Source organism: Amblyomma maculatum, chromosome 4, assembly GCF_055883805.1.
Source record: "Amblyomma maculatum isolate TAMU_Amacu chromosome 4, ASM5588380v1, whole genome shotgun sequence".
NCBI lineage: Eukaryota > Metazoa > Arthropoda > Arachnida > Ixodida > Ixodidae > Amblyomma > Amblyomma maculatum.
This window is the reverse complement of record NC_139347.1, coordinates 116,868,870-116,886,516: the sequence shown is the minus strand read 5'-3', so window position 1 is coordinate 116,886,516 and position 17,647 is coordinate 116,868,870. Positions and strand designations below refer to the sequence as shown.

Here is a 17,647-nt window from a genome sequence, read left to right as displayed (position 1 = left end):
TCTAATACTAATTCTAATATTAATACAGCACGCTGGTGTAAAGACAATTTAGCATCATCGGTAAAAATTATTACAGATATTTAGGGGCGCAAATGTTACCTGGAAAGCTCTTCATTGTAATGCTTTTGTTAATGCACTGCAATAATATCAAACTGAGGCTTCAGAATTACAGGGGATACCTCAACTCTCTACCAAGCCGCCAGAACAGCCACAGCAGCTCCGACCTGCTACTATTCTCTTGGATCACTCGCTTTGCAGCTCGCCTAATTCATAATAGCTCAGTTTGGACCTCTTATTGCACACATTTTACTGGGGTTACAGTTGCAATATACAGTTTATTTTATAGATTATCTTACATGAGTGCACGGAATGGAATAGCGTGAATGACTCGGCATAGAAATGCCTCAGAAATGTTTATTCTCCTGTAACTTGAAGGGAGGATCTATTCACTTGCTCTGACGGCTAACGCTGTCAGCACTTCGGACTCTGCAGGGTAGAACCATCGGCCACAGTCAAGTTTCAGCACGAGAGATGGACGCCAGAGATAAGCAACGGCGACAGAGATGCTGTGGCGCTGAGTGTTCTTTTTGTCTTCCCTACTATACCCCACTTGAAGAAGTCGCCATCCTGAAGTCTCACAGAGAATAGACAAAGAGAGGGTTGTAATACCGCTTGAGACGGCTAGCATGGACAACTTTGCGGCCACGACGGCAGTTGTCAGAAGTGGTTACTAGTTGACCGGCAGATGCTTTCTCAGATGCGGAAAACAATACTTGATTTTAAATGTGCTGGTTGCAAGACTACATAACCAGACGATTCTGTTGCCGAGGGACGTCGGAGCAGGCTTGTCGCTATCATGCTATTCGCGGTAGCTTTGTATGTGGTAAACATGCAAGTTAGCTGACGGTATTTCTAGCCCTTCTCTGCGATATCTGAAAAAGCACTCTATCCACAGGCATCGGAATGGTAATGCAATGTCATGTCGAGGGTGCAAAATGGCTCACGGGCGTAGAAGAGAAAGACGGCCGAATTAAAAGTTGTTCCTGGTCCAAGTTGTAATGCCCAAAGGAACATGTAACACACATAGCGAGCATGTTTCAAGAGTTTGGATGACCACACCAAGAGACCGTTCGTTTGCGAGTGGTACGCGGTTTTACCACGATGGATGGATATTTAAGAGGATAAGAACATTTGGCCAACTTCGGACAAAAAACCCATCTGTCACTCAGTAAGACGCGAGGGACGCCGCATCGGATAACAAAGTGATGGATACGACAATTACCTATCACTCAGGCTGTCGCTGCAGAAAGAGCAACGGTCTCTGCCTAACGGGTTAGGGGGTCGATGGTGATGACGGCCCATCGATATCCAACGGTACTGTATGGTTTCGGAGTGTAAAGGTCATTTCCCACGGATCAAAAGGGCCAGCTGGACCCAGTAAGAGCAGAAGAGGGCTAGCGGGGTAGTAGGAAGGAGTCTATTGGCAGTCGGTACAAGAGCGAATGTAAAGTATTACCAAATTTTACATGTCCCGCCAGTACCTCTGAAGAATCCAATCATGATTTTTCTGGACGCCGAATGAGCGCTTGGCTGGTCAGACTTGACGGCGGGTGCAAATGTGGCACGGAAGGACGAGGAACCATTTTCAGCCGCCTGAGGTGTGGTTTCATCGTTGAAGCAGGCCGTCCTGAAAGGTGAAAAGGGAGGCTTGTCGACGGAGAGCCCGATGATTTGTAGCAGCGGAAGTGGTGCCAAGGAGATCTAGCAGAGAAGTAATCCAAGTATTCAGTCATTGCCCTGAAAGCATACCCTCGATGGTGAGGGCTGTCGAGACATGATCAGGCACGACGATGCAGGCTAGCACACCGGTTACCGGTAAACAGCGTCGCCGTCAGCGTTTCCGGCCAGAGTGTCACACTACAGGAATGTCGCATCACTTAAGTCTAAAAGCCCGGCGGCCTAGACGGCCAGATGGATCCATGAGGCACGCGAGCCAGCAGAGCGCTGTGATACGCATCTACCTCGAAGGAGTGGCCGTACACGCACCAGTAGAATGTCGTGATTGCCCACACTACTGCTAAGCACTCCCTTTTGGTAACAGAGTAATTAGACTCCCCTTTGGTAAGAGCACGGCTTGCAAAGGCGACAATATATTAGGAGTCGCAAGGCTTCCGCTGGGCGCGGACTGCACCAAGCCCGACACCGCTGGCATAGGTGTGGAGTTGGTCAGGGGCAGTACAGTGAATAACGAGTATTGGTGGTGATATCAGTACATTGAGCAGTATCGAGAACGCATCATCACAGCCTATCGTCCAAGAGCTCTCGTCTTAGGTCACCTTTCAGAAGCTGTGTAAGGTGAGCTATAATGAAAGAGAAGATCCGGACAGAACGATGGAAGTACAAGCGGAGCCCCACGAAGCTTCGGAGTTGTTTGGCAGAGGTCGGTTTTCGGAAGTCTACAACGGCGCGCAACCTGTCAGGATCAAGTAGAATTCCATCTTTGTACACGACTTCTCCGAATATTCTGAGCTGGTGGGCAGCAAAGCGACCATGTGCGGGTGAGGCACTGCGGGTGAGGCAGTAGGAATGCCTGGCTATCAACCAGATAGCAGAAACTGGTCTTCCAGTTCGGACCGCGTAGTAAAGTTTCCATCATTCTTTCCAATATGATTGGGGCGCTACATAGCCCGAATGACAAAATGTTGAGTTCTTATAGTCCGCCACAGTAACAAAACGTTCTTCGCACAGTCCCCCGCTGTCCTGGGTACCTGCCAATAGCCGGGGCGCTAATCCAGGTAGAAATACAATTTTGCGACTTTAAGCAGTCTAAGGCATTGTCGATTCATGGGAGGGGTACACATCTCGACGAGGAATTTTTTTGAGGCGACGATAGGGAACACACTAGCACATTGACTGATCCTTTTCAACTAGGACATCAAGAGACAACCTTGGACTACGGGAGTCTCGGATTAGACAGCGTTGCAGCTTATCGTCGACTTTTCCGGCAATATCATGGCGCTCAGTCAGAGACACACGATACAGCCGCTGATGGAGTGGTGGGTGAACGCCAGTGTTTATGAGGTGGGGAATGGTCCTCGTCAGGGCAAAAGAAGATTGTGGGGTATAGAACGTAGAGCCTAATTTGTTTAACAGGTCAAGTTGCTAACTGCAACGCGGCTCTAGAACGCCGTCCACATAATACTCAAAAAGGTGCCGCTGGAGCGGAGCGGAAGGCACACGAGTTAAAGAGCATCAACTTGGCAAGTAGAGATAGAGATGACATCATTCAAGGGGGACAGACGATTCACGAGCTCAATGCGGCCAAGGCACTACTCTTAAACCAACGTAGCCCATGGGAGAAGCGAGAAGATTGGCCACCAGTAGAGTATTAGAGCCGTTTGTTCATGTCAAGCACTGCAAACAGCAACGATATATGGGTTTTGTTTCGTTTGGTTTTTGAGGTTTAACGTCCCAAAGCGACTCAGGCTATGAGAGACGCCGTAGTAGAGAATTCTGGAATTTTCGGCCACCTGGCCGGGGAATAAAACTTTAGAGGGCATAAAAAGCACTGTGGCGATGGTTGCGGAAGAGGCATTGAGAGGAATAATATTGATAAGAATAGGGACAGTTGTGTCATGAGCGACGAGGAGTTTGAGCGCAGAACGAGGAGACGGACCGTGGAGCAGGTCATTCAAAGGCGAATCTCTAGGTTCAGTGAGTTGGAGGACCTTAGCGGGAAAAAAGAGATGATTGGCCATCACAAGTTTGCTAGACCCGCTGTTCATTCCAAAATCTGCAAACAGTAACAGTTGGTGGCAGCGGCGGCAGATAAGTTTAGAGGGCACAAAAAGCACTGGCAATGGTGACAGAAGAGGTAGGGAGGTGAACAAAAACAGTGAAGACAATTGGATAGGTTATGACATGATCGATGAGGAATGCGGGCCTAGCATGAGGACATGGGCCGCGGAGCAGGTCATTCTACGATTAATTGCTAGGTCCAGTGAGCTCAACTTGAGCCCGAGCGCAGTGAATAACACCATACTTCTGGGATAGAAAACCCTAGCTGAGAATTACATCATAAGAGAAAGTGGTGAAGACGACGAATTAGATAAGGTACAAGGCACCAGCAGTGACTATGCGAGCAGTGCAGACTGCAGTCGGCGGCACACTGTGTGCGGACACGGTACGAAGCAAGAGTCCCGCGATATGCGTAGTTACCTTTCGGAGGGAGCAGCAGTTTTTGGCTTATGACAGATATTGCGGCACCAGTGTAAACGATGGCGGCAATAACATTCGCGGGAGGGAGAGAAGGATTTGAGGTTCTGTCCATTATACAGCTTGGGAGTCGCGAACTGTGACGGTTAGCTTCCGGCTTAGTAGCGGGTCGTCGGTGCTTGTGCGTTGAGCATAGGTGACATGGTGAAAGGGAACGACGACTGAGGAAGTCCGGGTAATTAGAGGGCGCTGTTAGCGGACCCACTGGAAATGAGAACAGAAGAGCCGACTAACATGACACAGGCCGTACAGAAACGGCCATAAATATGTGGCCAGGCAGTAGCGTGAAGTGTGTGCAGGAATGCCACTGACAGCAAATAGGCATGTTCTCTGAAGTGCACCATGGTGATGAGCTCTCAAGCAAAGGAGGATCAAAAGCTGTGGCTGCCGAGCGCACGAGGGACGAAGCGTGGTTACGTGAAGCGACTTCGGCATACGTGGGACGCAGTAACTGAACAGGGGCTGACCCGAATGCTGGAGCGTAACTCAGCGCCGCAGCGCTAGAAGACGGAGTTGCAATCGCAGATACGACAATGAGTCTGCGACCGGAGCTGGTTCAGTAACCGGAATTAGGAAGGGCTTCTGATATTTTTTTGCCACTGGACAGCACTGAATGGCTCCGGCTCAAGGCCATTTGGTGATTGCGTCACGGATAGCAGCAGAAGCAGCTGTCCAGGTACCTACTCATGCAAAAACCTTGGTTTCTGCGAAAGGGCCAGATGGCTCCTGCTCCACGGCCAGTCCAGTGAGCGAAACGTTAGGTGTGTGGCGAATCAAAACACGCAGTTCGGCAAAGCTCTGTGAAAGGTCAATCACCTGACCGTAGACGACACCTAGAGTTGAGCATCTTGAAAGCACTGTCACGATTCCCTTGAGGATATGGCGTATTTTATCAGCATCTTTCATGGTCATGTTAACGTGGCAACACAAATTAACAATGACCGCTATATATATCATGAATATTACACCGGGCAGCGGCGCTCGCGACAGAAAGCCCTGTTCCTGGCGGAGTGCGAGTAACGGGGTGGCCGAAGACCTCAATAACTATGGTCTTGAAGCTAAGCCGGCTGGTGATATGCGACTCGTGGTTTCGAAACCACAGCTTGGCTATGTCGCTAAAGAAAGTGGTTATGTTGTTGAGCTTGTGATCTTCATTCTAGTTGTGAGGGCTCATCCGTTCGTAGTCGAACAGCCAATGGTCGAAATCGTCTTCGCTGCTGCTACTGAAGGTAGCGGAGTCCAGTTCAGGTGGGGTACCAGGGCGGAGCTGGGTGCAGTAGAATGGGCTCCTTCATTGGGGTGGTGCAGCTTTAAGCTACAATATTGCCAGGGCTACGATGGTGCTGGCGACCTCTGATGCACCAATATCAAGTGAAAATATATTTTATTGACTTGGTCTGACAGACAGCTGTGTCAGTACTTCGGACACAGCAAGGTAGAACCACCGGCCGTATGTCACAGCTTCAGCGCAAGAGATGGACGCCTTAGACGATTGATGGCGATAGAGATGCCGCGGCTCTGAGTGTTTTTTGCCTTACACAGCCTTTTTCTGACTGAACCTACCCAGGCGGGAGCTCCGATCAAATGTCACTGTCCTCTGGTGTTTAGAACGAAGCAAATAATCAGTCATTGTGAATGTGCCAGAGGCATCACAGCGATATTTTTTTTTCACGACAGCAACATTTACCCGCCATTTTCTAAAGATCGGTGCACTTTACACTATCTCGAGAATGTGTACTTTACGGCAAAATCCTTTATAGACTCATGAGTGTGTGTCTGTGCTTGCGTCCGCCCATCAAATGTGCCGCACTGAAGCTGTCAATCAAATTGTCATCACCCTCCAACGTGTGACTTTCTGTTTAACCGTTAAGAAAAAAAAAGGCAGATTACACACTGCTGTAAGTCTGATGCCTCAGTGATACTGTTTTGGTTTGGTTCGATTAAATTACACCTCGAGACTCGTCCTTTCTATTTGTTGTCATTGGCGAAGTGTGAAAATTCATGGAGCTATTCTTTCCTGAAAAGTATTTTGAAACGCCGCTGGTTTAGTTTTTACAGCATCTGCTTCTGTATGCTGTATGGGCGGCGTTAGAGGAAGTGCCTAATGAAAGGCGTAGCACGGACGCCTGGATCAGATGCCAGGCGAGGACAGCTATATTTGTTTTATACGCAAGCTTGCCATAAGGCATATTATAGAAACTCATGTAAATGGTTTTCCGTGAGGAACCGGAGCAGGCTCCCGCTCTTAGCGTTGTCGGGGAGCCATTTAGAAAAGTCCTCTTCTCTTGTTGTGGTTAGTCCCACTTCGCGCAGAATCTGTGTCTTTATGCCCTTGTCCCTGCACAGGTCCATAGTAGGTGGCGAACATCCACTTCTGCAGCTACACTTCGGGCATGTGGTTGGTCCGATGTCTGCTTGAGATTCGCATCGGCATGTTACCGACGGGATAAGGGCCGCCCCAACTCTTATCCTTCTAAGGAAACCTCCTTCAATCTCGTTAAGTTATGAGGGAGGGGGGATGTACACGGGGGAATGAGGGCACCTGTACTTTTCCTTAAATAGGATGCTAAGAAGGAAACCGCAGAGCGGGCATCAAAAGGGAGCCTGGTGGGGGGCGCACTAATGTTTAGAACTTCGTGTGTGAGGTGGTCAACTTTTCTCTGCTCAGCGTTCTCAGCATCGTCTTGTGTCCAATGTAGCTGGATGCGTATCTTTGTTTTTTTGAGTGCACGGATTTCCTGTGTAACACATACCGTCTTCGTCACTTTCTTCAGTTGTTTTGTGGCGGCTAAAGAGTCTGTATAGATGTGGGCTTCTGTTATGAAATCTATTTTATTTATGGCCTCCATAGCATTGCGGATTGCATAGAGTTGCACACAAGCGGGTCCGGGTATTCTGTAACATATTCTTTATGTACCTTTAGTTCGCTGTGCGTTGAACTAGTAGCTGCTGTTCTACCGCCATTTTCTATATATGATGCGTCCGCATATTGTTACGGCGCGCGCCGAGGAGCGCTGCGACAGAAAAAGAAGAGGCGCGGGGGATGAGCGCGCGGGGCCAGCGCCTCCCTGATCCCTGGACATTTGAAAATTGTACATATGGTATGGGTACCAGGCCACAGCAATGTGACTTTAAATGAATATGCTGACAATTTGGCAAAAGAGTCCCTTAATGGCCCCGTATTATCTATCCTTCCGGCGACCGCGTACATCACCGCAGCGAGGTTTCGAAGAAACGTCCTATTAAATATGAAAAATGGACATCTTTTAAGATCTGATGACTACCTGCATCTAAATTATTCTTGGAATAGAAAATTATGTCATTCACGGCAACTTGAGATTTCACTAACAAGGCTGCGATGCCGTATCCCACCTTTAAATTTCTATCTTTACAGGTCTGGTTTGGCACTGTCTCCCGTCTGCGCATTTTGCGGTGAAAAAGAAACATTAGATCACTTTTTATTGTTTTGCCGCCGCTTTACTACGCTGAGAAAACAGTTGATGGAAAGGCCATTGCAACAGCTTGGCCTTAGTTTAAGCAGCCCGACATTGTTATCATTTGGCGCCACCATCCTTGGGCACAGTCACAGGTCTGTGTTTACCGCCATGCAAAATTTTTTACTGGACTAAAATCGTTTGCCTTGCTAAATATTTAAACATCACTTGTTCTACAATTGTAGTGTCAATCTCCCGTGAATGTTACCACTTTTCATTTTATATTTCACTTATTTCCCGTTTTGTTTCCTTTGCTCTACCCCTCAAATAATTTTTTTTTATGCAAGTATATTAAAAAAAAATTCTTTGCTACCCAATTCTTGGCCGATCCCCCTCTGTGGGTATGTGCCATAAGTTATTTGGACAACAACAACAACAACAGCCAGCGCGAGGGTTAGAGAACAAAAGAAGAGCGCCGGAGCAAGTGGTGTTTGCCTGGTGTCCTCCGCTCTTCTGTGTCTATCTCTAGGCGGGCACAGCGTCCCACAACATTTTGGTGTCAGAAGTGGGATCATGCCGCTCACCCGGTCCCAAAGTCAAGGACCCGACGTGCCAGACGACAGGACTCTGCCACCAGGCGATGGCGCCGACGACGCAGCGGCTGGAGCAGCTAGACCTAGACGCTCGGAGGGGCTCGGTCCTTCGCAGCAGTTGGATGGCGGTATTGAGCGCTTTCTGGATATAGTTACTCAGCGGATGGACCCATGGGAGGCGCGTCTGACTTCCCAGGCTGTGGAGATGGAAGCTCTCCGGCGCGACTTCCGTCGCCTTGTGCCAGCCGAGCCGAACACAGGTGATGAGTCTTTGGGCGTCACCGCCACCGCTGCCTCCAGCCCTGCCGTCGCTGGGCTTGCTGTCGTAGCCGCCAATAACGTGCTCGGCGCGGGTACATCATTGGACGTAGTGGAATTACCCACGCTTGACGGCACTATCTCGTGGGATGCTTACCGCATCCAACTGGAATTTATTGCGACGGCGAGAGGCTGAAATGAAGCCATGGATGCTCGTCTCCAAACTGAGAGGCCGCGCAACTGAGCTGCTGCAGAACGTGCCGCCCGACCAGCTGGGCTCTTACACCGTCCTGGAAGGCCTCCTGTCCGGCCACTACAGTACTTCAGGTCAACCCCGTGCGCAGTACCACCGCCTGCGAGCCCGCCGTCAAGAGCCCGGGGAGACATACCAGGACCTCGCCGCCGCCATTGAGCGCCTGGTTCTGCGGTCGCTGCCGGGGGCACCTCAGAACGTCGTGGCCCTGGTCGGCATCGCGGCGTTTGTCGACGCCATCCGACTCCCCGAGGTGCAGCACTTGGTCCATATTAGGCGTCCCGAGTCCGCCCGCGCCACCATGGCGCTCGCCATCGAGACGGAATTGACTTTGTTGGCCACGTGGGGGTCGCCACTGTCTGCCGCGCGCACCGTCTCGGTGCAAACTCCTCGATTTGGCAGTCCCTACAGTGGCCTCTAACCGACGCGGACGTAACGACACCCGCACGACATGCTTCCGCTGCGGCCTGAGGGGGCACTACGCGAGGGACTGTGCTAGCCTTTCGACGTCGGAAAGCGATTTGGCGGAACGGTGCCCCCTGAGTTCCGTCCCCACACTCCTTCTTTATCCTTGTCCCCTCCTTTCGTCGGCTTCGATAACAACTGAAGCTCCCTACGTAGTCGTCGACGTCCCTCTGCTTGACCGGCACGTAGAGGCCTTGGTCGACACCAGAGCGGCTGTCAATGTGCTGGACAAGTCGTTTATTGTTAACGAGCCTCACTGGCTTCTTCCACCCGCCAAAACCAAGCTCTTAGCTTTTAACGGCGCCCCGGTGGAGCAAGTCGGACGTGTCATCGTCAATCTGACAGCGCTCGGAAAGACCCTCTCCACCGAGTCTGTTGTAGCAGACAGCCCTATTTGGTCCTCGGGTGCGGGTGGTGCCAGCGAGCCGGAGTCGTCCTTAATTTTACCACAACAGAACCACGGGCGAGCCGAACTCTGCGTGGGCCGGGTTGGCTGAGCCGGATTTCCAGTCTCGGTGTCGCCCTGTGGCAGTCCCTGGTGTCGGCGACCAAGCGTGCCTCAGCGTCTGTGCGTTAGCTCGCAACGAAGTGGCCACGTCGAGTCAAGCCGATCGACGTCACTACCGTGACTGTAGCGTCCGCCGTGACTCTGCCACCGAGTGCGGCAATGATATGTATGCCAAGCTTGACAGTCCGATTACAGCGGACGTGCTTTTCGAACCCATCTGATGTTCAGCTCCAGCCCGTGAGATGACTTTCCCTCGAAGCCTTCAGCCTGTGCTCAAAGGAGAGGCTCACGTATTTATGCCTAACATCAGCCGCGCACCTCTCGTGCTGACTCCTGGCACTCAATTGGGTACAGCCTCAATCCGGAACTCCGGATCACTGGTTGCGTCTCTGCAACCTGAAGCACCGCCTCAGCACCCTCCAGCGCCGGCGGTCCTACCAAGGGAAACATTTAACTTTGGCTCCACCCTCACTGACGCGGGGCTTGCCTCTCTCAAGGCCTTGCTGCTAGAACATCGCAGTTGCTTTGCTCTAAGCGCCGGTGAACTCGAGTGCACTTCCTGGGCTCAACACCGCATCAACACCGAAACCCGCGGGCCCATTCATCACCAACCTCGCCGTGTAGCGCCAGTCGAACGGAGAGTCATCCAGCAGCACGTATGCGACATGCTTGACCAGGGAATCATTGCCCCGTCTTGTAGCCCTTGGCCCTCCCCTGTAGTCCTTGTGCGCAAAAAGGATGGAACACTCCGCTTCTGCGCTGATTGTCGGAAGGTAAATGCTATTACTCACCCCGACGTGTACCCTCTTCCCCGCCTCGACGATGCACTTGATCGCCTGAAGGGGGCCCATTATTTTTCCACCCTAAATCTGCTCTCGGGCTACTGGCAGGTGCCTCACCCCGAAGACGGCTTTCGTGACTCCCGACGGCCTTTACCAGTTCAACCATATGCCCTTCGGTTTCTCGAATGCCCCAACTACCTTTCAGTGCCTCATGGACCGCGTCTTAGGCAATATGAAGTGGACTATGGCGTTAGTCTACCTGGACGACGTAATTGTCTACGCGGCTACGTTTGAAGAACACCAAACGCGACTCAAACTCGTCCTCGAAGCCCATACCTCTGCTGCGCTTCGCTTAAAACCAAGGAAATGTTTCTTCGGTTTTGCAGAGGTAACGTACTTGGGTCACGTTGTGAGCCGGCATGGCATCGGTCCCGACCCTAAAAAACTAAAAGCGCTTACGGCTTACGAAGCTCCCACCACCGCCAAGGAGCTCAAAAGTTTTCTTGGATTTGCTTCGTATTTCCGTCGCTTCATTCTGGGCTTTGCCAAGCGAAGCGCTCCGTTGACCGCCCTGCTGAAGAAGAATGCAGCGTGGAGTTGGACGCCAGTTCAACAGCTCGCGTTCCTTGACATCAAACACGCCCTCCTCAAGCCTCGCACATTGGCCCACTACGATGAATCGGCCCCCATCGTCCTCCACACGAATGCCAGCCAAGATGGGTTCGGTGCTGTTCTTCTGCAGGAGGACGAGTCTGGTGACCACAAAGTTTAGCTTATGCCAGCCGCCAGCTTTCCGACGTAGAGCACCGCCGCCACTCTTCGGAACTCCAGTGCCTCGCCGTGGTCTGGGCCGTCGAGAAGTTCCGTCTCTACCTGTACGGCAGTCATTTTACCATAGTCACGAACAATAGCGCTCTCACTTGGCTGCAGTCTGCCAAACACTTAAATGCCAAGATTGCACGCTGGTCACTGCAACTTCAAGAGTACAATTTCACCATGGTGCATCGGCGCGGTTCAGCCCATCAAGATGCCGATTTCCTTTCTCGCCCCCCCCCCCCCCCCCGATGGAGAGATGTTACGGCGCAGCGCTCCTCGGCGCGCGCCGTAACACTATGCAATGCAGGTACCTGGAAGTGCATCAACCAGTAGTCGAGATGCCAGCTTTTCTTTGTGAGGAAGCCGAGTGGTCTTGTTTGTCGTAATAGTCGTGAATTCCCATGGAGGGGGGTCAGCCATTGATGTTATTTGGACTGCCACTTCATTATACAAGGATGCTATGGGCGTAACATACTTTCGCTTCATATCCCTTGTTGTCTCTCGTTGTTCAATTAATTCTGTCAACGTATTTATCAGTGCAAGCTCTTGAAGAATAGGGATAGGGGTAAGTTTTGGTAAGGCCGTGATAGTGCGCATTGCGTTTCTATTTATTGTTTCCAATTTCGCCCACTGCCGCCTCGTGAGTCTTTGGAATTGGGCCTGGTATAGTATCCTCGGCTGTAACACCGATTGTACAAGACGTCTTGCCACGTCCGCTCGAGCTCCTCCTCCCCTAGACGAAATGCGTTTTATCAAGTTTAAGGAAGTCGCAGCTACTTTTTTCACCTTATGAAGTCATTGCGTTTATTTGCCGGATTTGTGAATTTCTAGGCCAAGAACTCTCAACTCGTCCACCTCATCCAATGCCTGATTTCCAATTTTTAGGGTGACTCTTTGCTTTGTCAATTGTTTTCTTCCATTCTTGTTGGCATCATGAAGGTAACTAGACTTTTGAGGTGACAATTCCAGACCTGCATCTTGGACGTACTCATCAATCGTATTTAAAGCCTCTTGCAAATACCGATCCTGTCTCTCAAGTTGTTTATGAACAGACCAAATCGTGACATCATCTGCGTATATCATGAACCGCACTTCTGGTATTTCTGCTAATGTCCACGCCAATGGGATCAGTGCGATATTAAATAGTAAAGGTGCTAACACTGACCCTTGTGGCACGCCTCTGTTCGAGGTGCAATTGCCAATTTGTTTTCCGTTTATCCGGATAGAAAACGTCCTGTCCTTAAGCAGATTATGTACTGCTTTTATGACCTGCAAGGAAATGCCCATACATTCCATGTTGCTAAGAATCTTGGCATGTAACACGTTGTCGTATGCCTTCGCCACGTCGGTAGCCACTACAGTGCGCACTAGGTGGCTATAAGGCGACACATGTATAATCTCTTCAGCGAGCATAGCCAGTCCATTATCTGTGCCAAGGTTTGTTCGGAACCCAATTTGTCGAGCATGGTATTTTTTATTACTTTCCAACCACCATGACAGGCGGGTGGCTATCATCTTTTCATAGATCTTGCAAATTGTGGGTGTTAGCGAGATAGGCCGCAAAGATTCTAGTCTTGTGGGACGTTTCCCAGCCTTTGGTATTGTTACCACCACCGAGTGTTTACAGCCGAGTAGAATGTCTCCTCCTTGCCATACCTCATTTACCACATCCAACAAGCTATCAACTGCGGCTTCTTCTAAATTCTTGAAAACTTCATAAGAAATATTGTAATGACCAGGCGCAGGTTTACCATTTGCTTCTTCTATAGCAGCCAATAACTCCAATTTGGTAAATGGTGATGTTATTCCTGTTTTATCAACCGCATCCACTGTCGGTGAAAGCGCCGGATAATGTGCGCAGTTCGGGAAGAAAAGGGCAGCAGCCTGATCTGCAAACTCCTCTGGTGTAAGCTGTAATGCGAGTCTAATACTTCCTGCATGATCTTTAACCTGCCGCCTCTTTTCCATGCCATGGAAAGTCCTCCAGAGGGCCTTGTTGGTCGTTCCTGAGCCCAAACGACTGCACCATTCATCCCATTTCCTATGAGCCAGCTGTTTTTCATATCGGCGTGCCTGTGCCGTCACTCTGTTTACCTTAATTTTTCTTTGCACGTCTTCAGAATGGCGACCAGCCTACGTACCTCGGCCCGTTTTCGGCGTGCCCAAAGCTTTAGTAGGTGCAGGTCGGGAGTTGGCTGATCTTCGTTCACTGTAGTTGTAATGGTGTGATCCTTGAGTACCGTTTGAAGGGCGGTAACAAGAGTATTCGGGCTAACTGAATGCGTTCGAGTATCCTGCCGTACACCAACCCAATGTGTAACAGAAGCTTTCTTTCGAATTTTCTTCATATGTCCCAAATTAAGACTACTACTAATGGGGACATGGTCACCACCCCACGCATCTAATTCCGCCTGCCATTGTGGTGCACTAGGGCCCTTCCACCACGTCAAGTCTGGGGAGCGTGTCTGTGTTGCAGGTAGTGTTGCGACTCCTGGATGATTTAGCAGTGTAAATTCCATTTCTGTGAACGCAGTATGAACTTGATCACCCCTTTTAGAATCATATTCATATCCCCATACGGTGTGCGGAGCGTTAAAATCTCCACCGATTAGTATCGCAATTCCGGGGTATGAATGGCGAATATGCTTAACCCATCCAAGATTAAGTACTGTGTTTCTTGGCCGAGCCTACACGGACACTAATATAAGAGGCGTTTTGTTTGGACGCGTGAGTGCAGCAACTACTGCCTGCTGAGTGTTGCACCACTTGCTCAAGTCAAGTGGCGTTTGTGGAATGTTGGCCCTAATATCGACGGCAGCTTTTCCTGGTATTCTGGCCTCTGCTCTTGCTCGTTTATCAGGGATAGAAGGACACTGGTACCCTATATATCCTGTTATTGAATATAACCTATTTTGCTGCTGTATAAAGAGGTCAGCTATATAAATAGGCCATTTGGCTAGTGAAGAGATCTGTCATTACCAGAGGTGACGTCATGATGATGTCAGATTTGGTTATTAAACATAGGAAGATGCGCCGTCGTGATGTACGATCCGGTCATTACGTCACAGCCCGTCATGATGAACGTTGAAGTACGCGCATGAACGCCGCCTTAAGCTGGTCCGTTGGATCCACAGCGGTTCAATCGAAATCAGGCCAAGATTGGCGACCACTTCAGCCGCACTCGGAGGTAACGTGGAGACGAGGTGTAATGACCGCGTTGCTGAGCCGTGTATGTGGTCTAGGTAAAAGGGAGCCTCGACTTGGTGAAACTAAATCTCTGGGTTGCTTCCTCCTTACGAAAAAAGTCCGCCGACACGGATTCCCTATTTTCGTTCATAAGCACTGATTGGAGTACGAACTCCGCATTGTACGAATGCCATATGGATTTTTCGTAATACAGAAACATATAAACTCCGTACCATACAGAACCCAAACTAGTTTTCTACCTGACCGAAATCATACGGACTCGATACTGACAGGGTTCCTCATGATGATGTGGACAGCTATTTCTCCACGGTGTGTATCTCGCTTGCATGAAATAGGGCGTGCAGACGTTTTTAAATATAGCTTTAAAAGAAACATTTTTTATCGTGTAGAATATCATGCATTTAATATGAAACATGTATTTTAAATGCCAGAATAAAGCATCATCAAATATTTAAAAACAAAGTTTCACAAATCATCTATTTGTACAAAGTGAAGCAGATAAGTATTGCAATGTTTTTAGGTTTTCAAGCAGGCTGCGCACCTACCTTTATGTGAAGGCATTTGCACGAATCGCATTATAATGAAGCCCACACCATCAGTTCAATTATCATAGACCTCACACTGACAGTGCAGGAAACCGAAGCCAGCATCAACTGTGAAAGACAAAACCCTTCGCTGGTGGCATCAGCGTCTACAGGTAGGAATTCATTTCTTCATCGCCTTCAGCAATCGGCCAGACAGGGGTTCACTGCTGCGTGGCGTTTAAGGGCTGATATTTTTAATGTATGCTTCTCCAGATGCTTTTGAAAAGCACCCTTAAAAATCACCTTTTGGAGCAGTCTGAATCACATGAACTGAGATTATTATAAACCATACATAAAATTTCTGCAATTTTGCCCAATATTCAAAGCTACAGCAGGCATTGCGGGAATCTGCTGCAGCCGCTGCAGACATGCAATTTTGTTTGCCAGCGACAAACCAGACCTAAACATATACGGACTCGCCAGTGTTCATGTAATTATTCAAGTACATAACCAAATATTGTGCTTATATTTTTTATGTTATACTTCCTTGATGTCCAAATTTGTGGAAATATGACCAAGAAAACGTCTTACTTATTACCCTTCCAGCTCATTTATTGGACGTCTAGTCGCGTTTCTTTCTCAGATGGCATATGAAACAACCCAAGCCCTGCTTTTGCGATAATACCGGCCCCACCTTTCGGAAACCCCACCATCACCAGCAACCTAAATTAGAGAGGCTGATTCTCCTACATCGCCACTGGGTATTCATTTGATGCTGGCATAGTTCACTACTTCCGCACTGGATCTTTGTGAAACCACCGGGCCATATTTGCTCTCTTTCGTTACTAAATAAATAAATCTCATTCACGAAACATGTTTACTTATTTAAATATACTGCAGCCCCGTAAGGATCTATTGCAGAGGTTGAGAAAGGTACAGCATAATCAACTGTCAAGAGCAATCGTACTGTATGAGCCAGCAGCAGTCAGGCGTTAGCAGAAATCAAACCATCCAATGCCAAGACGGCCAAAGTTATACAGCATAACATAAACAACATAATCAGGAATTTCCAGCAATGCTCATAAAGTGTTCTTATGGCAACGAGCGTACATCACCGAGAAGAAAATTCCAGTTCTCAATGACTCGAGGGAATAAACTAAATGTTGCGTCTACGCGTGCGTAAATAGGGGACACATTCAATGAATGGTAGTTCCTTGTAGATGAAGGCTTTAAAACCTGCAGTTATTCATTCAATAGCTCAATACGGGATGAATGACCAATGTTTGAAAAATACTTGAAACAGTGTTGTGTCGACGAGTACTGAACAGGGAAAGATTTTGTTCAGCAATAGCAGATGTAGATTAATAATTCATATCATACCTACGGCATATAAACCGCACAGATTTCCTTTGAACCGACTCAGGCTTACTGACGCCGGTTTGTTTAGGGGGGTTCCAAATTAATGATCCGTACTCTAAAAGTGGGCGGACTAGAGCTTTGTAAATGATCAATTTAGTTTCTTGAAGGGCAACAGAAAGAGATCGTTTCAAGTGCCATGGCCTCAGCAATGCATTTTTGCATATTGTGTTTGACCACGAGAAATTAAATGAAAAAAGAACACCTAAATATTTGTATTCAGACACATGTTGAATCGTTGAATGAATGACAAACAGTAAGAGCATGGAACTTCACGTTTACTGATTGAGATGCAGACAGATTTAACAAATTTTATTTGCATTGGCATGTTTCGCACCATAAGCAGAATGATGAAAATGAAGTAATCATTTGCTCGCGATCCTAGGTGAGTTAACTGATCGGTAGACTACACAATCATTTCCATAGAAGTGTATTGTAAAGAAATATAAGAATAAAAAAAAATAAGAATATCAGTGGCTCCTGCACCTTGTCGCAAGCCGGATGATACGTGAGCAGTTCCAGATTAATACGAGTTGAAAGGGAAGCACTGCTTGCGATAAGAAAGAAAAGTTGATATTCAGTTCACTAGGAAGGGGATTTAGGTATTGCATTCAGCTTATAAACAAGTGTAGTGTGAACAACCATATCCAAGGCTTTAGATAGATCGATATATAAAGCATCAACCTGACAGAAGATATCGACAGAACTAGGAAGGTTGAAATCTGAATTCAACGAGTTGAGAAATGCTGCTAAACCCTCGCCGAAAGTCATGCTGATATTTACAAAAAAATGCTGTTATCTCCAAGAAATTCTGAAATGTGCTTGTGAATGGTGTGTTCAAGTAACTTACATGACGGAGTTACGAATATTGGGCGACAGTTGTATAATATATGGGGGCTTCCCAATTTTAATCAACAAAATAATTTTTGTAAGTTTCGAAGAATCGGGAACTTTGGCAGGCGATAGCCATTTCTGGAAGATGAGAGTCAGATAGCGGCTAGTCCAAAAAAAAAGAATGGTGTAAAAACGTACTATGGATGTCATCGAGGCCACAGCTGCTCTTCGTATTTAGGTTCAGTATAAGGTAAGGAACACTTTGGCTGCTTATTGAGACGT

General features: G+C 48.5%; 1 protein-coding gene across 1 annotated transcript in view; it reads right to left on the bottom strand.

The window, feature by feature from the left end:
- The window catches only part of LOC146192212 (uncharacterized), a 78,539-nt gene that overhangs the window by 48,405 nt on the left and 12,487 nt on the right, over positions 1–17,647 (bottom strand). The window contains exon 2 of the mRNA XM_084600429.1: positions 1,542–1,761. Within this exon, the coding sequence (XP_084456555.1) occupies positions 1,542–1,761 (220 nt within the window). The remainder of the gene's footprint in view (positions 1–1,541; positions 1,762–17,647) is intronic.